The 25378-nt window shown below is 35.6% G+C and overlaps 1 protein-coding gene across 1 annotated transcript in view; it reads left to right on the top strand.

The window, feature by feature from the left end:
* The window catches only part of LOC121417691 (uromodulin-like), a 29294-nt gene extending 4619 nt beyond the window's left edge, over positions 1-24675 (top strand). Inside the window, exons 4-7 of the mRNA XM_041611425.1 lie at positions 8557-8954; positions 10048-10153; positions 15626-15803; positions 21466-24675. Coding sequence (XP_041467359.1) covers positions 8557-8954; positions 10048-10153; positions 15626-15803; positions 21466-21620 — 837 coding nt within the window. The 3' untranslated portion in view covers positions 21621-24675. The remainder of the gene's footprint in view (positions 1-8556; positions 8955-10047; positions 10154-15625; positions 15804-21465) is intronic.
* Positions 24676-25378: the final 703 nt, after the last annotated feature.

Raw genomic sequence — 25378 nt, 5'->3', positions numbered from 1 at the left:
AAAAAAAAACGCGTTTAAACGGGTGGGTTTTATTTCAGTTTTGGACGCGGGCCGCGTGTTCAGTCGTTAAGCATGTTAAGGGTATAACAAAAATACCGATTTTCAAAAAAAGGGGTGGTTTTGAAAATCTGGTCAATAGTCAATCGAAGGGTCAAACGTATTAAGGGTATTTTTTTTCCTAAAGCTTTTTTTTAAGACTAGCCAACGTGCTTACGGTATTTTTTTACCCCAAGCTTTTTCCCCGGGGTCATTTTCTGGCGACGACCTGTTTAAGGACCAAAATGTTTAAATAAAGCCCGCGAAAAAACTAAGAGGGGGGGGGGGGTATCTTGCACGAAGAGAAAACCTCGTTTAGGGGGTGTTTGTAAATAATTTGGCCACGCGTGTGTACAGCAATAGATTTGACTGCCGCCCCCCCCCCCCGACACACTTACTTGGTTTAGCAGTAAGTCCAACATCACGTAGCCTCTCTAACAAGGCTTGAATTGCTTGGGTGTGTTCCTCCAAGGTTTTGAGTGTGTATCAAGATGTCGTCAATGAAAATGTCAGTGTGAGTCAAGTTCCTATAAAGGACGTTCCTAAATGTGGCTTGGACACTCACGAGCCCAAATGCAAATTTGCTTAAATAATGGTCTTGAGAACTGGAAGCAAAAATGTGCTCAGGGTCTGGTATTGGTTCAGCATCGATTACTGTAATCATATTAAGAGTTGGGAAATCAATGCCGAATCTTGAATTTTGATTGCGAAATCGCACCTAAATGAACTTATAGGATCTGGGAACACAGAAAACGTATGTGTTGGCATGATCATAACAAGCACGGTATCATTTTAAAGATAATTAAATGATCTTTTGAATGATGTCAAATATGTATTGTGTAAAATTGGGAGTTGGGAGAAATTAAGGGGCAAACTCAGATTTCCAAACTATATATATGTTGAAAACACAACTTATATTGATTTAAGCTACGCCTACCATTGTTCTTTTCATCCATTTCTTTACAATATTTAAATAAAAGAGTTGCCAAAGCTGTTGTATATGTATAACTTCACACATTTGCATGCTTTCTCCCATACGTGTACTGTATCAAAGCAATACCTTTGATCCAGCTGAGGCATGGCGGTCATTGTTCAAAACCAACCTCTCCCGACAAAGAAAATTATAATTGGTATAGTGTTGAAAATCTGTCTGACGGTCAATCGGATCGGGGCGCCCTAGCCACTAACCCGTCTCTGTGGTCTAGTGGTTAAGGCGCCGGCGTTCAAAGCTGGTGGCCCGGGTTCGAATCCCGGCAGAGACATTTTTTCGGCATCACCAATTTTTCCAAAGGGTTGATAGCTCTGGGGAACCTTGATTTAAGCTACGCCTACCATTGTTCTCTTCATCCATTTCTTGACAATATATACATACATATATATATATATATATATGTATATATATATATATATATATATATATATATATGTATATATATATATATTATACAGATATTGACTGATGGGATGTGTAATAAAAACATTCTTTGGACCGCCGGATTTATATTTTCCCGAGGGGTTATATTTGATCACGAGGGAAAATATAAATCCTTTAGGCGGTACAAAGAATGTTTGTTTACACACCCCATCAGTCAACATCTGTTATATTAGATAGCCTTGAATGATGAGGATAGATCTAACGTTAAATCTTAACTTAAAATTAGGTAAGTTTATACGGTGCGTGCAGTAGATCAGTTATGTATGATATTCATAGTGACTGATGGAACTGGTCTAGCGCATTGAATGCCCCCCCTTTTTTAGACCTAACTTGTCAGATCTAGTAGTCCAGTCCAGGTCCAGGACCCAAGCCAGATCGAGAATGCATGTTGAGCCATTATTAGGTGCAGGTTCTGATCTAATTGGAGATGAGATAAAAATGACTAAGTTAGATCTAGGTCTATGTAAGACTACTGTTCGTGGTGGTCCTGATCTTTCTGTTGTCGAGCCAGGTCCAGGACCAAATATAACTAGACCGCAATGTTGTGCTAACATGAACTTAAGTTGTCGTCAGGAAGATTTAGCGTTAGATTTCTCTATTTTTTCGACTCTAGATAACACGTTGAATAGTAAGACCTAGCTCAGATGTATTGTAGGCCTAAATCTAGATATACTTACCCAATTCGACCGTCCAAAAGCAGATCTTATTCCTCATTGCTCATCAGATATCACTATAAATCTTTGACGTGTTACTGTCTCCACAAATAATTGAAGAAGGCCTACCGTTTGATCTAACTCACAGTAGGCTCCTCCTCGTCGTCGGACTCACTTAAATTCTGCTGTCTGATCTGCGGCGCGGTAAGCGCGTTTCCGTTTTACACCCTGGCGAAGGCATTTTCCGCAAATATAGCTAAAAAGCGACTAGTGAAGAGTCTACACCCGTCGCTGGTTATTGAGAGTCCGACACTGGCGAGTTTCCCCACACACAACCGCATGCAATTTCAGTGGCTACACGGCCACATAACTTCATATGTACACAGAGCTTTCATATGAATTAAATCTGAACATGTCTTGCAGTGCCGTTTGTGTACTCAGGGAGGTGAGAATTCGGGCGATAGCCAAAATTAATTTAGTAAGCAGAATAATGATAAGACAAGAATAGCAACAATAGTACCAAACGAAAGAGAATCTACAGCGTGTAGAAAGAAGTCCAGTTGTTTTGAACTATAATTGTTTCAAAATGATTCTAAGTTACGATGAATTAAAATATTACCACCGATACTACTACTACTGAGTACTACTGTTGCTACTACTATACTGCTGCTGCTGCTACTACTACTACTACTACTACGTATTACTACTAATACTACTACTACTACTACTAATTATGATAATAATAATTATAATAATAATAATAATACATAATAATAATAATAAAATAATAATGATGATAAGAAAAAAGCAGAAGAAAAAGAAGAAAACAAGAAGAAGAAGAAGACTGAGAAGAAGAGGAAGAAGAAGAAGAAGAAAGGGAAAAAAGACTGAAAAGAAGAATGAGAAGAAGGCCGGAGGAGAAGAAGCTAGAACAAGTACAAGACGAACGGTAATAATTAAATAATTAATAACAGTATAACTACTAATACTGTTCATAACAATGACGCTAACAATATAATAATAGTGATAAAAATGATGATAATATTGAAAACAATTCTAAGCAATTTATAATAACAGTTCCAAAATGATGCTAATGAAAATAAATTATGCTATACTTCTGCTTCTACTACTAACCATGACATATCAATTTGTTTGCGCTCCTTTTTTACAGTGCGTAGCGTGTTAAATTATTTCCCTATGGAGAATAATAGAAAATACGCCGTTTTTGAGGGATTTGCTAAGATATCTCCCAAACGCATCAACAAGGTGATCTATCAAAACAGAATAGAATAGAGCAGATTCTCATCTTGAACATGATATGATTTTCATTTAATTTTAGTCAAATTAAGTTCTGTCACTTTTGAGGTTTTTGGAACCTTTCTTGATGATTTTGGAAATCCATTTGTACATGAGCCAATGGGCAAGTGCGGGAAACGAAACGTTTGGTGCGACTTCACATTGTTGTAAAAAAAATATGTACGTCACAATAGACCCTATCAAAAAAAGACATTTTGCAGAAAATGCTGTAGATTGCGAATACCTAAGAATGATTTTGATTGGATAAAAAAAACCTCTGTCACTTTTCACATTTGCAAAAGCTTTTGCATTGCATTGGTCACTATAGTTTGGCGGGTTCAGCCGATGGCATTGTGTGTACACAGTACACACGCATAGCTAGGCAACGCAGCGCGTGAAGAATTTTGCACGTTTTCATTATTCGTACAGCGACGACTTGAGTGTATGTTGGATAGGACCGTACCATTTTTGACCGGGGGGTGTGCCAATGAATGCAAGTGATCAAGAAGAGTTACAAAACTGAAGGGAGTGAGAAAACAAGGAAAGTGAGAGGGAAATTTATGAAAACAAGTAATGCGAGGAAAATGACAAGAAAAGGAGAGAAAGGAGAAGAAGTGAAAACACGCAGCTGAGTGCGCTCACGATATGTAAGTTGAACACCCCTGCACCGCAATGTAGCAGCCCGCCACTATACACGTAGACTGCCTGCACGATGCGAAGACAGCTGCGCGTATTAGTGACTGTGCGTTAAACGTCCCATTTCTATGCCTTTTAAGAGGAGCGTTTTTTGTACACAACAAATTGATATGTAAAAATATGATAATAATAATAATTTATCATATAGCAATAATAAATGTATAACTACATTAACTACTAAATTATTACTACTACGACGACGATGCGGCGACTACTAATATTACTACTACAACTAATTATAGTTATAATTTGGAAAACAAAGTAAAAACTAATTGTAGCAATTTATAATCAACAAAGTATGATTTGTCCAGTTAGTTTCCCCTTAATGGAATCGTCCAGGCTGAAAATCTTAATAGAGTAAAATTCACAGAGCAAAATGCTGACAATTTTATCAGAATCGGACAAGTTTTAAAAGTTTATTAATATTTTGTGAAAACAGTTATATGCACCCATTGGCGGCGGAAGCCAAACATTTTAGGAGGGGACAACCAAAAAAAAAAAAAGGGTTCTCAACCCAAAAATTTTAGGGGGGACCTTGGAAAAGAAATTGACAAGCAAAAAAAAAAAAAAAAGTCATCAACTAAAAATTTTGGGGGGGGACTGCCCCCCCTCCTCAAATTTAGGGGGAGACACGTCCCCCCGGCTTCCGCCGCCTATGTATGCACCTCATCAAGGTGGGCTGATGATGTCACATCCCCACTTTCCTTTTACTTATGTTATTATGCATGAAATTATTTTTTTTTTCATTTTTTTCATAAATCTGTAAATGATTTGTCTCCATTATGATGAAATAAGTTGCGGCAATAAATAAATAATGCACTTAGTTGTCAATCCAATTGTTTTAGTTCTTGGTAGAAAAAACAATTGAATAAACCTAATTTCATGAAATAAAATACAAAATATGACATCATCAGCCCATCTAATGAATATTCATGAAGACATGCCTAGAATTGTTTCACAGGAATGATGCAAATCTTTAGAATTCAATAACTTCGTTATTTGTTATCCGATTTTGATCAATTTTCCAGCATTTTGCTTTGCGAATTTTACTCTATTTATTGAGTTTTTATATGTCTTTTATCACTAATACACGGCCCCAAATACCATCGTCAAATTAAGGTACAAAGTATACAGTACTTTACATCAAACAAAGTTTAAAAAAAAAATAACATAAAAATTTCTTGCCAACAAGTGAATAGATAATATATGAATAAATTGTTTGAACATATTGTATTCATCAAGCTTGTATGAATCTTAATCTTACATTAATAATGCAGTGATCAACAAACATTGTCTTACGTATACCCTATAGGCTATAATGATTGTTTTTCAAAAAATAAACTTTAATAGGTCTATTTTACATCCTACTCATAGAATGCAGTGTCATACAACGGTGAATATCATCTTCTTCCATGATAGTGAGGGGGCAAATTACCACTGAACTATACCACTACATTGTAATAGGTCCATCGGGTGCAAATTACCTGCAATTCGGCAAAGGCAAACATTCGTGTTGAACCTGAATACAGCTGCATTTGAACACAGAGCTCTGGGGGGTATTCTGAAAAGTCTCGTAAGTTTCCACTTAAATATCCTTTTAAGTTACCCATTTAATGGAGCGCTAATGTACCTCCAAATTCGTATTCTGAAAACTCTATTAGCGCTCAATTAAGTCCCTTTAAGCCACTCCCCTACTGAGCCGAATTAACGAATCAAATGCGCTCTTACAACGTAAATTTTTCTCCTAGCGCGCAGTGTCTCTTCACTTTGCTGCCTTGCAGCGCAGCGCCCGGCTGCTGCAGGTGCACTGCACCACGATCTTGATACAAATAATTTTTGCTGAAAAATAATGCTTAAGCATATTTGCATCGGAGATTAAAGGTTCGTTATGTTGTTGAAATTAACTGTTGTCTTTTTCCTTTCTCTCTCATTTATTGTACCTTTGTGCTTTTCTCTTTTTTTCGAACGCGTTCTGATTTTCACAACCCCCTATCCATTGAATCCATTTGTCACGTTTGTAGCTTTCTTTCTTTTTTTTTTACAATATTTTATTTGCTTCTGCCATGATAGGGGGGTGGGTCTTCTTTAACTTAATTCCTACTTATTCTAAAAACTACATACTTTTCATTTATATGAGAAATCTTCTCCAACAAAATTTGAATAAACATATTTTAAAAATCAAACAAGCATAATTTTAAAAAAGCCGAAATTTTATTGAAATTTGATGTACAAACGTTATGACATAGGTTTTTATAGGTGGAGAAAACGATGGCATCACTTCACTATTTTTTTCTTTTGTATTTTATTCTATATTCGTTTAAATACTAAAGGGGTCTATGCTTATTTTTTCATTGTCAGAAACAAGGTTTAATTCACTCCTGCACATTGCTGCATCTGCCGTGATTTGGCAATTTCATTATTGTCAAAAAAAAGTGTGCAAAAACAAAATAGTTTATGATGCTAATAATAAAAGAAAATATAGAAAAATAATAGTCATGTTTTCCCTATATGTACACAAATATTTCTGTCTCCCTTTTCCCCCTTTTCTAATTTATTTATTACCAAATATAGTCCCTAGGCCCTATTCCTTATTTTACTTGTTTCTATACACCACCTTTTCTCCCTTTATTCTATTCCCTTTTTAGCTCTCTCCTTTATTCTCTTCCTTCCTCCTAGTATTAAACCGATTTGATGATATTTATACGAAATGAAAGCAACATTTAGCAAGATATGGTGAGACTTAATGGACCTCTTATCACCATTATCTTTCCCCACTGGAAAGTCTGCTAATTGAGCGCTATGAGAGTTTTCAGAATACCAAAAGTCTCGTAACTACTCAATTAAGTCTTCGCGCCGTCATAACGCGTAGTATTGCAAGTGCGCGCAACGCAACCCTGCCAAATAAGGAAAGGGGCACTTAAGTGACTTTTCAGAATACCAAAATGCTAATTGAACGCTAATTGACCGCTAATTGAGCATTCAGAATACCGCCCCTGTTCTGTTGTTATCTTCGGTGCGGACTTTTGCATCGCGCGCCCAGCTGATAATGTAAACAAACGTAGACTCTTCACTAGTCGCTTTTTAGCTATTTTTGCGGAGAATGCCTTCGCCAGGGTGAAAAAAGGAAACGCGCGTCCGGTAAGTACGTTCGAAGAGTATTAAATAATCTAATCCACAAGAGGGCGCCATACACGTAAAAAAATATATTCATGGACCGGCTGGTCAATGTACTGATTGACTGATTGCATTTTTTCTGTTTCATTCCAAAATTTAACAAAAGTTACAATGTAATGCATAACACATAAATATCATATACAGAAATGAAAAAAAGGGATTCCACTGGAAAGCAAAGCTTGTTAGTATGGGTTCCCTGTAATAAATAGTTAATTTAGGTATATATTTGATCAATGAAATTAAATTCGTAAATTAGAAAGGTTTGTACAATGAAAAAGAACACCAGTGGGGTCAAGCTTTTTATGTTTACTCACTAAGTTACAATTAACAGAAAAAATATATCATACCTCAACTGAATAAAAAAAAACCTGAGTTCAGGAGTGTGTGAACAGACAATCACTTGGACAAGACAGAACGAATACTAAAAAACAAAACAAAGACAAAAACAAAAAATGGCATACACACACAAACAAAAACAAGACAGAACAGGACAAGACAGCAAAAAGAAAAAAAAGGAAAAGAAACAAAACAAAACACAGTACAAAACATAGACGGACAGAAAGATTATAAAAGCAATAGGAAGAGAGAGAAAAAAAAAGAAATGTGAGAGGAGAGGGAGAAAAAGAAGGGAAAATAAGAAAATAGGAAGGGGAGAAAAGAACAAACGAGGTGGTAGCTGCTTACGCAGAAATGTTTGAGTTCTGGGGTTTATACCCAAGGATAAGAATTTTCTTTAACCCTCGACTGAAACTTAAATGTGTTGGTTTGTTACGTAATGATTTTATGAGGAAGTTCCCTCATATTCATCGAAGGTGGACCGGCTGGGAAAATACATTGATTTCGATCATATCACGTGACGCGCTATGGACCAATCGCGCTTGGCTATCTGTCTTGCCTATCTAATATATATATATATATATATATATATATATATATATATATATATATATATATATATATATATATATATATACAATATGTGTGTGTGTGTGCAGGGGAATGTAGATCTAACTATAAATGACTGACTTTTTCTATGTCTGTAATAGAAACAGAAATTTACCGTGGTCTTCTCAACAAGGACCTTGTGTCGTTCAACATATTCCGGATTAATTACAATACCACAAACATTCGTACCAAAACTATGGGGTCCTTTTTGTGTGTGTTAAGTTGTTTTTTTTTGGGGGGAGGGGTTAAGAGCAGTAGTTTTTATTATTTTTGGTGATAGTATTTTGCATTCCACATCGTCTTTTCCATTACTTCCCTTAGGAAAATGATACAACCATTACATTTTCGAATGTCATCGCTTATTTCATGCCTGAGCCTATACCTGGCACTGATATCACCCGTCAATACCAGAAGCAGCTTGAGGTTTCGTGCTGTCTCGACAAGACATCGCAAGTGGGTCAATCTTTCAAACCGACGCTTGGTAAAGTAAAATTTACCGACAAGGGATCCGGTCACTTCCGCCTGAACATCGCAAGGTTCATGGACGAGTCCTTTGATGAGCCCGAATATGACAACGCCGAGGTCCAGCAAAGCCAGGCGCTCTACTTCGGAGTCCACCTTAGATCAGTTGAAGAAGTTGGTATGTTTATCGAAGGATGCTGGGCGACGGCGGGCCCAGGTGGTGATTCTACTCCAAGACATGATCTGTTTACTGACAGGTTAGCATGTACCTTTTTACTTCTGCAGGCTCATCTGCCATTGGCGAATAGATAACAAGATTAGAAATAGCAGATTAATGACTTCATTTTCCAGAAAAAATGAAAAAAAAAATCTGCATGAGAAAGAAAAAGAAATCTGACAGACCTAGCCTGCTCTTACCAAACTTGTAGGGGTGTTTTTATTACTTCTCAATACTGTTCTGATTGACGTTATGATTTATAACTTTATGCAACATTTTTTACTGTACTCTATGTAGGCCTATCGCTCTTTCTATTCAGGGTTGACCCGTCAGGATATTTTCCTGGGGGGGGGGAAGAAATGATGACATAATTTGTTTTTTATTCTCAATAAAATTAATAGTGGCTATTATTGAGTTGCATGTCAAGAGCCCTCTTTTCACTACTCCTATATATCTACCTGTGATTCCCTTCTATTCTATATTTTCTTCACTGTCTGATAGGGTAGTGCAGTTATGCCCCCCTTCACAATTCGCCTTCCTTTTATCTGATACCCTAACTACTACGTGTCTACCAATTCGTGAAGAGTTTTATGGTTATCATTGAATTTTCGGTTTTAATGCAAGTAAATCTCACGGTCAGTACAAGTCTCTAGACAAAACTTTGGAAAGGTCATTTCCCTCACTTTTGTGTTTTATTTCACAAACAATATAATATAAAATAATTTTAACTAATTGCAGGGTCACAGTTTTGATTTTTTTCAATCGATTGTTATGGGATTCATTAAATTTATCAATATATATTTTTTCATATTGTTACTACTCCTATTGGTATAATATTACTATTCTGTCATTCTGAGTATATTCAGTCAAAAAGAAGTGAATTTGTAACATTCTCAATATTCTGCCCACCTTCCACACGCCCCTCTCTCTGCCTTTCTCTCTTCCTCTCATTGTCTCTCTCACTTCTTTTAAATTATCCATCTGTATGTAAATCGTTGTTTCTAGATCTGTATCATGTTAAAAAGTGTTTGTGATCATGCTTTACCCTGTATATAAATTAACAAATGAATAAAAAAAAATGAATGAATGAATAAACAATATTAAATCATGTACCTTTTGTATTCATGCAATAGATGCCCTTCTGATTTGGATGAAACGGTTCAAGTTTTTTTTCCGGATGAAACTGATCAAGAAGGATTTAAGTTTGACGCATTTGCCTTTGTTGGAGATCATAACATGGTAATTAGAGTATAGTTGAGCACATTCCTTATCCCTAGATACACTTGGCTATTTCGATGCCTATAAAGACGGGGGAGGCTGATTCAGCCCCCCCCCCCTTATGACCTCGGCTGTCAATCGCGTGATCGCGATGAAAATTGGCACGCGCATTACCCATGGCATAATCTCCAAAACTACTCAAACAAATTCTGCGAAGAATCTCTTTGCTAATGAATAATCCTAATTTATGCGTAAAATGAAAAGTTTGCGCTAATCAACTAAATATTACCCCTTAAATTCCCATTTTCGATTCACAGACTCTTCATAAGAATCTGATCAAATCAATATGAAATCAACATCACATTCATTTCCTTATATATTTTGACTTTTTTCTATTTTTTTTATGTTTTTTTTTTTATTATTATTACTTTTTTATGGAAATCGGCGGGGATTCATTTTGACCACAAACAGGGTGAAATTATTTAATTTTGATCATTAAAAGTAATAATAATGAAACATTTTTTGGCGATTTTTGGCTTAAGACATCGGATATGTAGACGCATATCAATTTGTTTGCGCTCCTTTTTTGCAGTGCGTAGCGTGTTAAATTATTTCCCTATGGAGAATAATAGAAAATACGCCGTTTTTGAGGGATTTGCTAAGATATCTCCCAAACGCGTCAACAAGGTGATCTATCAAAACAGAATAGAATAGAGCAGATTCTCACCTTGAACATGATATGATTTTCATTTAATTTTAGTCAAATTAAGTTCTGTCACTTTTGAGGTTTTTGGAACCTTTCTTGATGATTTTGGAAATCCATTTGTACATGAGCCAATGGGCAAGTGCGGGAAACGAAACGTTTGGTGCGACTTCACATTGTTGTAAAAAAATATATACGTCACAATAGACCCTATCAAAAAGACATTTTGCAGAAAATGCTGTAGATTGCGAATACCTAAGAATGATTTTGATTGGATAAAAAAAACCTCTGTCACTTTTCACATTTGCAAAAGCTTTTGCAATAATTGGTCACTATAGTTTGGCGGGTTCAGCCGATGGCATTGTGTGTACACAGTACACACGCATAGCTAGGCAACGCAGCGCGTGAAGAATTTTGCACGTTTTCATTATTCGTACAGCGACGACTTGAGTGTATGTTGGATAGGACCGTACCATTTTTGACCGGGGGGTGTGCCAATGAATGCAAGTGATCAAGAAGAGTTACAAAACTGAAGGGAGTGAGAAAACAAGGAAAGTGAGAGGGAAATTTATGAAAACAAGTAATGCGAGGAAAAATGACAAGAAAAGGAGAGAAAGGAGAAGAAGTGAAAACACGCAGCTGAGTGCGCTCACGATATGTAAGTTGAACACCCCTGCACCGCAATGTAGCAGCCCGCCACTATACACGTAGACTGCCTGCACGATGCGAAGACAGCGGCGCGTATTAGTGACTGTGCGTTAAACGTCCCATTTCTATGCCTTATAAAAGGAGCGTTTTTTGTACACAACAAATTGATATGAATTACGTTTTTCAGCAAATTAGCGTCACCATGCGTAATTTCGAAACCGCGTAACCGGTAGCAGCAGTTTTGGTCTCTAAAGTTTCGTGAGACTTGAACACGTTGAAAATTAAGTCAGCGAGCAACGCGGTAAAAAAAAATGTACGACGGATTTATAATAATAATAGCAAATTTTTATACAGCGCTTTTCCCAGAATGGATCAAAGCGCGTTAAGGCATATCATTGCCCCGGTCATTGGATTCATTTCAATCAAGAACGAAAAAATGCACATTTTCCACTCCCTGGGGAGTGGAAAATTATGGCGCTGGCAAAATCAAACATACAATATATTTCGCATCCTACCGGGTACCCATTAAACACCTGGGTCGAGAGTGGAAAAGTGTGGATTAACGCCTTGCCAAAGAACGCGAGGCCGTGATGGGATTCGAACACACGCCCCTCTGTTTACAAGACGAGGTTCAGAACCACTACACCACGGCTTTTCCACTATCGCGAGGGGGTTGAATCAGCTGCTCCCCCCTGTATTATTAGGTTCAATAGTGTGAAGATGTGTAGAGACGCGCTTCTCCACCGGTGGGCCGCGCGAAGCTCCAGGGGAAGAAAAGAAAATAGGGGGTAATTCCATACGTGTCGTACGGGACATTTAGAGAACATTTTACAGTTTTTTGACAAGAAAAAAAATATTCCAGTATCTGAAGGTGATCATCTAGTACAACCAGAGTGTTAGGAAAACCAAGACTTAACATGACTTAAATTCACATCCTGTATGATACAGATCTAAAATAGTACTGTGTCGTACGGACGCAGAAAAAGGGGCTTTTTTAGAAATCTCAAGTTCGTACTCTAAAGTCTGTGAGTTGGACAGATAATTTTCATAGAAACTGAACTAGAATTGATATTCAATTACCCAAGAACAAACACATCTGTAAAAGAAAGCAAAATAAGTATTCATGAATAAATAAAACAAATTACAATTATCGAGAACATTGTGGCGTACGGGACACTCAAAATGTGTCGGATGGGACATCTCTAAATTGAACCTTAACTTTCTTACTTTATGTCTCTTTGACTTCATCGATCAGTTTATTTGGCTGATGATAATAATTCTATCAAACTAATGACATTCATTATGTTAGAAATCGCTTTTGGCTGAATATTTCTGTCAATATATTTAAAGAAAATAATGTGTCGTACGGGACAATTGTGTGTCGTACGGGACACATGTGTGTCGTACGGGACACTTGTGTGTTGAACAGACACTTCGGTGTTGTACTGGACAGCCTGAATAAAACAATGCACTTTTTATCAGTCAGAACGGGAGCATTACCCCTAAATTCATCATTTTAATGAAAAGCATTTTAATAAGTAGTCATTCAGGGCAATAAGATTAAGTAACCTAAATATATACAATCAGGGGCAATAAATTATCTTTTTTTTCCATGATGGGAAATATACAATGGTTTACAGTATCCGAGCTGAAAAACTTGAGGTTTTTTGTGAAATTATATATTAGTGAATTAATTGATGATTTCCAATACACTATTTAAACAATAAATGAATGAATGAAACTGTGTAAATTATAGGGCTAAAATATTACGATTTTTCATATAAAATGTATATATGCATAATATATGTCACAACTGTCACTTGAAATTCCACAAAATATTTTTTTTTTCTGAAGAAGTGCGATTCTACTTTTTCAAGCCTTTCTGCCTTTCATGAAACCATATGGTTTGTCTTATTTTCCAGATTTTTTTTTTAAAACTTGAACAAAGTAAGCAGTTTCAATACTGTATCTAAAAAAATAGCGATCATCAAGGGAAGTCCAAATAGATGATTGATAGGTATATAATTTTTTTTACATCTTATAATAATTTCTCATTAGCATGCAAGAGGAAGTCATCTTCGAGGCTAGGGTGAATCAATTATACATGTAAAGGTTTTCTTTTTATGCTCAATGACAAAGAAAATAACCTGTCCTGACCAGTGAAACTCACCGGTTTAGCTAAAGGGATTCACAAAAGAATACGCCTACATGAAGTCAATTAAAATCACCTGTTTCATGTTCTATCGAGATAAAAAAGGTACATTTTCAGTTCACTTAATGTAAAATCGATTACTTAAATTAAAATAGTTTCTGAATCCAAGTCCTGCAATTACTTGCAGTATATATTGTGTGTTGTACGGAACAACTTTTAATTGGACAATTATTGAAAAATGAAGGGCAGTAATTAGATCCTTCTGGGAAAAATCGATAACTCGTGGGTCAAAGATAGAGAAACTGATATCGTGAAATTGCATCATCAAAAATAAAATTATAGGAAAAACTTTTGCAGTTTCATGACTCGTACGGGACATTGCCAAAAATAGGTTCAGAAAAATCAAGGCTGCCCCCATTGTGGATCATGAAAATGTTGTAGATATGATACATTATTCTATTGACCCGCAATATTTTTAATCTTTTTTCGTGCTTTGCCAATATTCCTTTCAGGTAGTGTTTGTACTTAACTATTTATTTAGCAAAATTATTGAAAATTGAAAATTTAATTGTCCCCCCCAAACAAAAACAAACTACATCTGACTTCCTTTTTGGTTAAAACTCATAATTGTCATAAAATTTAGGTATCATTGTAAAATATTGCACTACTTATGCCTTATTGAAAGCATGTTGAAATATATGATATTTAAGATCTAGTGTGGAATCGCGGGGAAATTTCAATAGGCTAAAATTATTCACAGACCTGTCCGAAAATGTTCTTTTTCGAACGCGGGTCTACTGTACGTGAGCAAAACAAAGCTTAAGCACGCAAACTATATACCATCATGTGCACATGCAAATATTGTATGATTGTTTTGATGTAATTTTGATGTGAAATCCATGCTTCATGTGCATGCAAATTGTGCTTGTAGTTATTTGTCGGCCATTTACCGGACCTTTCCAATGCAGTTGAGTTCCCAAAACTGTCAGAGCTAATTCATGTTCAAATTTCACGGAACAAAATTTCGTCGAAATTGGAACTCTCAAAAGGTAATAATGACCCTGAACACATTACATTTGGATTCAGCATGACTGGCAGTAATACAAAACCAAAAGCAATGTGTGTCGAATGTGCTGAAGTATTGTCCAATGAGGCGCATAAACCCCGGGCGTAAACCGTCATATAGCTTCAGAGTTAAATACACAAAACATCCAAAGAGTTGCAGGAAAAAAAAAAAGAATTTCGAGAGGAAAAAGGCTGGATTGAATTCACAGCAGAAGATCATAAAGTTACGCTCTAATATGATCATTACATTCAGTGTGTATCTTATAGTCAAAATTGTCATAGTCAAAAGGGTCCTCGAGTAAAGAAAAGGGGTTGAGAAGCGCTAGTGTAGGGGATGAGGCGTTGAATGGTTATTACCGATTCGTATAATTTAAATTGTTCCAATTGGTAACTCGACTACAATAATGTGGTCTACCATCATTTCATCAACTGTCCAGATGGCCTAATTGCCAATTCGTCCACCCACCATTTTGTCTAATAACCAGTTGGTTCAATAGCCATTTAGTCCATATACCATTTGGTCTAATTGGACTCAGTGTTCATTGTGCAAAATGAACGAAAATAAATTGGATATTAGACCAACTCGTTATGAGACGAAATGGCCATAGACGAAATGGTGATTAGGCGAACTGATGATTGGACCAAATGGTTGTTAGACATATCTTCATGGACGGTTTGGCATTAGACTTAATGAAAGTAGACCATAAGGTCAGTAGACGAATTGGCAATTTACCGGTTGAACGGAACTAGATGTGCAGGCCTACACATAATATGTATACCTATACACACGGAAGAACACACACACTCACACGTATTATATTCATTTATATTCCATTTTGCCTAGGTAACGTGCCCCTGCTACTCCATAATCAATGATAATGAAAACTTTAACATAAAGTCACTCCAAAATCATTCTATTTCGCAGGTATACATTCACTGTGAAGTGATGGTGTGTATGAATGAAGAGGCCAAGGTGTATCGAGATTGCTCCGACATTCGCGATGAGGGACGCAAACGTCGTTCTTCTTCATTCCTTTCCACCCAAACGATAAGTAGCGCACCGGTTCGCGTCAGCCGCTCAACCAACGACATGGCTACTAGGGGTAAGAAAACACCGGCGAAAATATGAAGGGGGATGAATACAGGTATATATTTTATCCACTTCTTAGCAACACACACACACACATACATACATCATACAGGATTGATAGTATTGTTTAGGTCGTGTGAGTTGATATTTTCATTCAGGTTTCGGTTAAACAACGAAAGACCATGTTTCATACCTGACGAAAGGAATAGAATGTTTTCCTTGATTCGTTTTTCTGATTTCGAAAAGGAGAAAATCAAAAACAAAATATTGAGTGAAAATTGACTTTATTTTCGAGTTTTAAAACAGAAAAACGGTAATATTTCAATATTTTTAATCAAGAATGAAATATTTAAAAACAGAAAAAATGTTAATTTTTCGGTTTTACTGTTTTTACATGTTAAAATTTTTATTTCCCTTTGAAAAACACAAAATTGAATTGAAACAGAAATTAAACAGAAATTGAATTGGAAGTCTTGTTTCCTTTTTCTGTTTCGCGTTCACGTAACGGGAAATTGAATTGAAATCTCGTTTCCCTTTTTCTGTTTCGCCTTCACGAAACAAAAAAAAATGCACGCTCTGTCGTTCCCTTTTCCGTTTCGAAATCAGAAGCACGAATCTGATCGAACCGCTGTCAAGGTACGAATAGATTCCTTTCATTCCTTTTCCTTTAGCCAAACGGAATATTGAAGACTGCTGAAGCTTTTTGTCAATGAAAATTGAATGTGAGGTTTAAACGATCATTTAAATTCAAGATTTCAAGATTCAAGAACTTTATTTCATTTTCATGACAAATATAAGTCAAATAGAGTTACAAATCAAAGTACGAGTACAAATTCAATTTTACCTGAGCATAATAGTAAAAAAAAAATGGTAATGAGGGGATCCACTAAAAAGCATTGCTTGTAGAGCGTGGATCCCCTATAGCGACTTGAATAAATAAATTACATATAGCAATTGAGAAAAGGCAAAGTAATAAAAGTTAACTAAATGTGGAAATTCATTCAATTGTACAAAGATACAATACTATAAAATGGGAAAGTACAATGTGATAAATATAATAGGAAAACTATTTTAGAGAAAAAAAGGAAATGATAGCAAAAAATGGAAATAAGGTGACAGAAGTACTGGACGACATGCATTATCAAAGACACACACAGACACACGAAACAAAAAAAATACAGTGACATATTAGAGGATGGAGGAGAGAGAGACGAATTAGGCTGACCGATAGAGAGGGAGAGAGAGAGAGAGGGGCGGGGGGAACAAAATTTGTACTAACATGGATCAACGAGAGTGCTACATACATGGTCATGATAAAGAAAATTTAGTGTGAGATACAAGATATTCAGGACCTACTAACAAATCAACTTCGTTTGTAAAATGGTAACAAAAATACTTTTGATTTTCTCTTGAAGGAGTTGATGGATGGGGCCTGTTGAATATCTTTGTGGAGAAAGTTCCAAAATTTGGGGGCTGTAAAAATCAAAGTACTTTGAGCAAAAATAGTTCTTAGCATTGGCAGATGAAATTGATCGCCATGTCTGGTAGAATACGTATGATAACGCTTATTTTGAAGAAACGTATCGTGGAAAACGGTGGGAACCATGTCGTTTTTATAGTTGTACATAAACTGCCCTAGTTGAAATAAGTACAAGTCTTGGATTTTAAACAAAGTATATTCGAGGAATAGGGGGTCAGTGTGAGAACGGGGATGTGAAAATGAAATAATACGAAGAGCTTTCTTTTGTAGTACTCATATTCTGTTTAGTAAATTTTGGTGTGTATTCCCAAAACCAGGATTCTATAGTTGAGATACGGTAATATAGAAGAATATAGAGTTAGTAGAGAGGTAACAGGAATAAGTATTTTAACCTATTTATGATGCCTATGTTACGAGAGATGGTTTTGCAAATATTGTCAATGTGACATTTCCAGGAGAGTTTGTTATCTACATGGACACCCGGGAATTTGATTGACGAGACACTTTCCAGCTGAATATCTTCAACAGAAATATCAAGAGGCAACGAAACTTATAGTATTACTGAATAACATGTATTTGGTTTTTTGAAGATTGATTGATAATTTGTTTGCTCTAATCCAACTCAAAACTTTAGTTAATTTATAGTTTATTGTTTCAGCAATGTTAATCGGATTCTTGTGAGAAAAAATTAACCTGTGTCATCAGCAAAAATAATGAAAGATAGAATACTGGATGCTCTGCTTAAGTCATTTATACAGTGCGTATCAAAAAAAAGTTTACACTTAGAAAAAATCCTGTAAAATTATACCTTTGTAATATCCCGAAGATTTTTTTCACATTTTAACTTTGGTACAGATCCATTAAAGCAAATGACGAAATAACTGTCGAAAAATATTTCCGCTTGCGTGAGCACCACTTACTTTTGAAAAGTAAAAAAGTGAAAAATGATTTGCGCAGAACTTTGAAATAGTTATGCGAATAAAAGTAGACCTTATTCATGAAGAACAGGGGGTATTTAGCTAGTAAAATTGATTTGGAGATATAATTTACCTTTTTTAACATGTTTTCTTGCCCAAAACACTTCGAAGAGTGCATTGCGCCCACCCCACTCCCCCACACACCGAGGCCATCGTGACGATATTTGCTTTACACTGAGCTGTGATTTACATGAAATGGCTTAGGCTTGATGATTTCATTTTGTTAATCATTGTCATGCTTGGAAAAAGTGTGGAGAGACAAGTATTAAATGAAAAATGAAATGTAAATCCACTTTAAATAATAAAAAAATAGTGGAAAAAATGCTGCAGATGTCTGATATAAACTTTTGTTCAGATTTAGTTATGTCTTCAGATCTAGCTGGCACAAAAATTGTAAAGGTTGTGCTTACTAAGTGTTGAAATTTCAATTTGGGTGGCAAAATTGTTACAAAATGCTTGAATGTATCCGTTTTATTTCATTTGACTTAAAGTGCTTGGGGAAATGTATGAGAAATCTTTCGTAGGGTAAGTTTGATTTCGCCCTTTCCCCTTGACACAGCGTGAAAGCGACCATTTCTGCGCAAACAGATTTCTGCAAGCTTTACAGAAATGGACAGTGCTCACTCAAGTGTAACATTCTGTCGAAACTTTTACTTTCATTAGATAGATGAGACCCAAACCCAAGATTATATGTGAAAAAATTACCTCCATGTTGTATATTTTGTAATTCCCATGGCTTTTTTCAAAGTGTAAACTTTTTTTTGATACGTATTGTATACAAAATAAAAAGGAGTGGTCCCAGGACACTTCCTTGCGCACACCGCAGCTAATATTGCACATATTTGAGGGGTGATCATTAAAAGAAACAAATTGTTTTCTGTTGGAAAGGTAGTTCCTGAACCAATCCAAGGCCTTCCCACGTATACCATAATGCGAAAGCTTATGAAGTAGAACGTTGTGGTTTATTGTGTCGAAGGCCTTGGAGAAGTCCAGGAAAATACCAACCATATGTGAAGACTGATCGACTGCATGAGTAACTTTTTCAACAAAAGATAATGCATGAGCTGCACTATGCTTTTCTCCAAAACCAAATTTGGAAATTAGAGAAAGTGTTATTATCACAACAAAATTTGATTGTTCTGCTAATTTTTTTTTTCCAAATTTTTTCCAAAACACGGTAGAGGGATATTGGCCGATAGTTGTTAATGTTTGACTTATCGCCTTTCTTAAAAATTGGAATGACTTAAGCAATTTTCAGGGAATTGGGGGCTTGTCCGTGAATTAAAGACATATTGAAGATGTAAGCAAGTGGATCTGCAATATATGATATGATAGTTTAAAAGTTTTGAGTATTAGATTATTGATGTCATCATAGCCAGAACTTCTTTTATTATCGAGGTTTCAGACAATCATCAGTAATTTCATGAGGGGAGGTAGGGGATAAAAATATTGAGTTCGGATTGGTTGGGGCAAGAAATTCTGCAAAATGTTTGTTTTAGGGAGCTATATCCTTAGCGAGATTATTTCCGATCGATGAAAAATGGTCATCAAATATATTAGCAATGGTAACAGGCTATTGAATGATCTCATCGTTAGATCTAATTTCCGTTATAATGTCTTTATTTTCTGAGACATTCATAGCTTGCTTGAGAATTTTCCAAGTGTTTCGCATATCATGTAATCGTAGCTTATTTTCAAAGTATTTTCAGTACGAATAATTTTACTTAAAGTATTTTTATTGGATGTGTATTTTGCTTTGGGTTTTTTTTGCGTTCCTTTTGATTTATATTTATAATACAGATTATTTTTCCGATTTATTGACTGAAGTATGGATTTTGATATCAAATGTAATCTAGGGGACTTTTTGTAATTCATCTTATTGTTTCTCTGTTTTGGAAGTTAAATGTCAGGTTGGCCTGAAAGCAAATCACAGAACTTATCGTAACAAGAGTTAATGTCTTCTAGATCATAAAAAAGGACCAGTCGATATTTTCAAGACTAGCACTTAAACGGGTAAAATTATTTGTATTAATACTACGCCTTATATAGCCTTATAAATATAGCAAGATGATGCCCTCTGTTGAAAACCAAGTGATATTTTACATGCAGCCTAAATAAAAACGAGCATTGTTCTGGTGTTACGTGCAACATAAGGTTCTGACCAGGGGCGGATCTATGATTTTCAAGGGGGGAGGGCACATTCTCCCCCCCCCCCAAAAAAAAAAAGAAATTGGCAATCACAAAAAGCTTGTTTTCAGTAAAAGACTGGCATAATCCCAAAAAAAAAATACTTGGCCGAACTCTCAAGAGAGGGTGGGGGTCACGGGCCACAAATGCCCCCCCCCCTTGGATCCGCCACTAGTTCTGACTATGCATGTAGACCTGACCCTTGAACTTTATTCCTTTCGACTGTTTTCCTGTCTTTGTCTTTGCATCATTCTTATGAGGTCGTGTACGTTTGTTTTGTTGAGGGTCATCCTTGTCATCATAAGGGCCCTTTTAATAGGGAAGTTTACAATGACAAAAAAGTTGATGGTAAATTTAGCAGAAAACAAGATAAAAAAAAACATTGCCGAAAGTTTATTTGTGACGTCATTTATGATCAGCTTTCCTACAAATCATTAAAATGTTATTTTATGCGAGTATTGAAAATGATTATCAATGTACCTTTAGTATATATATACACAAATTATTTCACACCCGTTCATAAAAAGAAAAAAAAATCATGACCAATCATTAAAACTTTTTAATTTATTTACTTTGTGTGACATAACGTATGGGGCAGCTGCTCGTTAATGACGTCACAAATCAAAACATTAGAATTCTAATAACTTTCTTAAAATCTAATATGGATTTTCTTCAAACCCTCGTCAATATTTTTCACTACTTTCCTACTATTTTTTACAACAAACTTTTCTCGGGGTTTTACTTCCCCTTCAATAAATCCTTCTGGTGTGTTTCTCAGGACAGTAAATTAGTTTCTGTTTATGAATCTCCAATCCATGTTGTACATGTATTTCACGAAATAAACCCTACTCTGACGCTGGGAAGAAAATGTCGAACGGAAAGAAAGAATCGCTCCGGAAGCATAGGGAAAATACCGCCCGAAAACATTAAACATAGCGTTGCCTGCCGTTCAAACAGCGGAAAATAGTTTAGGTTATATCATCAAAATTAATTAAGTATGCCATGTGATATTTTTCATTTCTCTACCATAGATCTGTCTGAATACAATTCGTTTGGGATGTTCCTCATTGGATTGTTTGCAACCGTGGTTGCTATAGCAATCCTGATGGGCGTGGTCAAGCTAATCGGTCGTCCAACTGGCATCAACTATAAGCGAGTCCCAACTGCTTCCATGGAAGGGATTTAGAAGCGATTAACGACCAGAGTGGAATTCATATTCGGAGTGACGTCGCGTGAATTACCGCGCTACTTGGAAACTTTGAACCCGTATCACAAAACTTAGCAATGGTCGTATATTTTTTTACGATTGATTGCATTGACTACAATGCACTAATCGTTAAAAAAATCCAACGTACGATCAATCGTTATGCTTTGTCTTACGGAGCCTTGATGCGCAAGGTCAAGGGTCAAATCATTAACATTTCAAAAGTTATCTCAATACAATTAGAAAAGTTCAAATATGTTTAACGTTCCTTAACTTGAAATACAGAAATATTATTGGAAAGAAAAAAAATCCGCTGATATTATCCTCACAAACATACCACTCTGGCGGCATCACAGAAAGGCATAGAAATTCTCCTTACTTATAACAAGCTATTGAAGAGGCATAGAATAGCACTTATTATTCAACTGTAATGATAATTATGATTCATTTAAGTATTTATTCTTACTTTACTGTAGTGCTGGTTTGGGGCTTATATTTGATATTTTTGCATTGTGTTTAATGTAGGTTAATGGAAGACTAAGAAAATTAGTAAAATCATTGTAAGAATTAATTCAAACATAATCGTATCATTCTATATATTTGCACTCATTATATTGTTTGATGCTCCTGGACGAAAACAACATCAAGAATCGATGAATCAAACAATAAAACAAATCCGCTGATATATATAGTTCTCCTCACAGAGCACTATGAAATCAAACAGAAAACTTAAAATCCTTAGATGTATTTTTCCTTATATATCATTACCCCTTCAAGGAGCAATCGGATAACAAATAACATGAATATATTACTTTTTATTTATCTAAGCATTTCTTGTTGATTTAATTAACCTCTTGTAGTGGGCGTATTGTTTTGTTTTAATCATATTTTAATGTAAGTTTAATATGTAAAACTGAGTAAGTACTAAAATCATTGTCAAAATTAATTGTAGCATATTCTCATTATATGTAGAAAGGTTTGCCAACAATATTTGACGTTCCTAGATAGCAACAACACGAAATAAAGATTCAAGAAAAAAAAATCAGCTGACGTCAACTATTCTCCTGAAATACCACTCTAGCTTTAAAAGAGGGTATAAATATTCACCTTATCTACGCGTTGGTCTTAAAGGAACATTTCATTATTGAAAATATATATATTCAAATTCAATTATAACAATCCTTGTCATTTGTTCAATTATTTCTTCTTAGTCTAATTCACTGCTGGTGGCGATGTATATTTCATAGTCGTGCATTTTGTTTTAGAGTAAGTTTTCGGAAGATTATTCTCTTAAATGTATGAAGCTACAATCTGGGGGCAATCTGCAAAAACTTAAGTGTGATATATGGGGCGTTGCAAGAAACAATTGCAAGTCTAATTCAGTCATATCTCTTGTAATTAATTGTGAATTTCGGATTGATTGCTGGCCTTCTCCTTGCAACAAGTATAGTGTAATCTGATTTCTTTCAGCTAAATTTGATCTATTCATTGTAAAATTGCAACAGAATATTCGCGATTGATTGGATTTTTTTCTTGCAACACCCCTTTAGAGCTTTTTAGAGTATAGGCCTCGATAAAACGCATCACTGCATTCGTCAAAATATGCTTAGACTGTGCTTTAAATATAATGTGTGCAACCGTACGCCATATAAGCATAATTTCAAGTCACACCCCAGGTGGGTGTTTCATAAAGCTGTTCGTAAGATACGAATGACTTTACGCACGACTGGTGATCCTTTCTTGTGCTGTGTGATATATCCCTGTGTGGTTGACTTACCACCTGAGAACATGTTCCAGTCGTGCGTAACTTTACGAAAAGCTTTATGAAATAGCCACCTGATCTCTTATTCCACGTCTCGGTGTGAGAAGATCTCATTCCTAATGAATTGATATTAGCATCTTTAGAGAGTGAAATTCACGACTGTTTTTTTGAGTGATAATGTAAAAAAAAAAAGATCCACAGTTAGCTCTAATAGAAGCTATCATAATCTATTTCACTAAAACGGTATTGGTTCCTCGTGTCACTCCAAATGGGAATGTTATTACTGTGAATTGTCTCTTTTGCAATTAGAGTGTAAATCAGAGTAACACCATTGTACGAATTAATTATACCCTTTTTTTGTTTTATCATACAAGAATTTGCGATCGTAAAAATCAAAACAAATTTCATATAGAAGATACTCCGTCAATAGTTTTTAAGATTCCAGCAAACTAATTTTTTAACTTATCGAAATTGTGTCCCTTTCTTAATTTGAAATTCCTTGTTTCTAAGTTACGTTTATGAAAATACAGACATAAGTTTCGATAATTTGTATAACATAATTATGCTCTTGTCCATTCTTAACGGAAATTATCAGAATTCATATATCTTTAAAGGCTGACACTTCGACTGTTAGCTGCTCTGGTCATTATTTGTTTTCTAACAAAATTTCCCTTTCTTAACGATTTTTTAATTACCACTATAACCTACAACATCAAGTGAATTATGTTTCTAACATAATAATGTTAAATACAATACGATCATGAAAGTTCATCTGTGTTGGTAAGAGATAACGATTTTGTTGAACTTTAGTTCACAACACAAAAAGCACCTTAGTGACGTAATGGTCGATGATCGGGTCGTAGACATTCGGAAGCTTGTATCGCCCACCCCCTCCCGTCTCTGTTGAGAGAAGGTCTGAACGTCAAGGTCAAATCGGGTCACATCGCTGACGAAGGTTGCAGTTAGCAGCCGAAAATTTCGAAGTAACTCTTCGTTATTTTCTGTTTTTTTGTGTTGTGAACTAAACTTCAACAAAATCGTGATAGGTACAATACTTTATCTTCTACAATGCTGGTAGTATAAACTGTTGACCTAAAAAATCATCTGTAATTCACAAATACATACGTAAATAAAGTCATTTCAATTAAATTTCTTATTTCATCTTAGATTAAGGCAATTAATCATTTGTGGCTTATTTCAAATGTCGGGAAGTAGTTTATCATTATCTAGATCGTATTAAAGTACTCTTAATCAAATGAAGTAGATAAAAAACAACTATTCTTGAAGTTTGATCAGTTATTGGTGTGTACGAATTTTCTGACAAAGTTCATAGTTGATTCTTAGTCTTATCCTTCCCATAACAAAAGCAATACCAACAAAAAGTTAATTTCAATGTGTATTCCAAATTTTCAACGCAACCTCGTGTCTTCTTCGGGATACGAAACCTTTGCGAGGTTGCGTCGAAAATTCGGAAACATCCCGATAGTCCGCGGGTCAGATAGTGCGCGGAGAGGAAGATGGGAAAAGAAGAGAATAAAAGAGAGAGGAAGAGGGAGAAAGGAAGAGAAGAGAAAAGAGAAAAAAGGGAAAGGAAAGACAAAGAAAGGGAGAAGAAAAAGAGGAAAGTAGAGAAAAAAGAGAGGAGAGAAAAGGAAGAGAAGAAAAGAAAGGAGAAAGGAAAAGGGGGAAAGAAGATAAAAAAGAGAGAGGGGAAGAGGGGAAAATAAGAGAAGAAAGAGAGAGAGGAAGGGGGAGGGAGAGAAGGAAAAGAGAGAGAGGAAGATGGCCAAAGAAATGAATATACAAGATAGAGGGAGAGAGGAAGAGAAAAGAATAAGGAGAACAAAATGGGAGAGGAAAGAAAAAGGGAGAAGTAAAGGGGGAAAGAAGAGAAAAAAGAGAGGAAGAGGGAAAAGGAAAAAAAAAGAAAGGAGAAAGGAAAAGGGGAAAAGAAAAAGAGAGGAAGGAAGAGATGAAA

Source organism: Lytechinus variegatus, chromosome 6, assembly GCF_018143015.1.
Source record: "Lytechinus variegatus isolate NC3 chromosome 6, Lvar_3.0, whole genome shotgun sequence".
NCBI lineage: Eukaryota > Metazoa > Echinodermata > Echinoidea > Temnopleuroida > Toxopneustidae > Lytechinus > Lytechinus variegatus.
The sequence above is the reverse complement of the archived record's forward strand: the minus strand, read 5'-3'. Positions and strand labels throughout refer to the sequence as shown.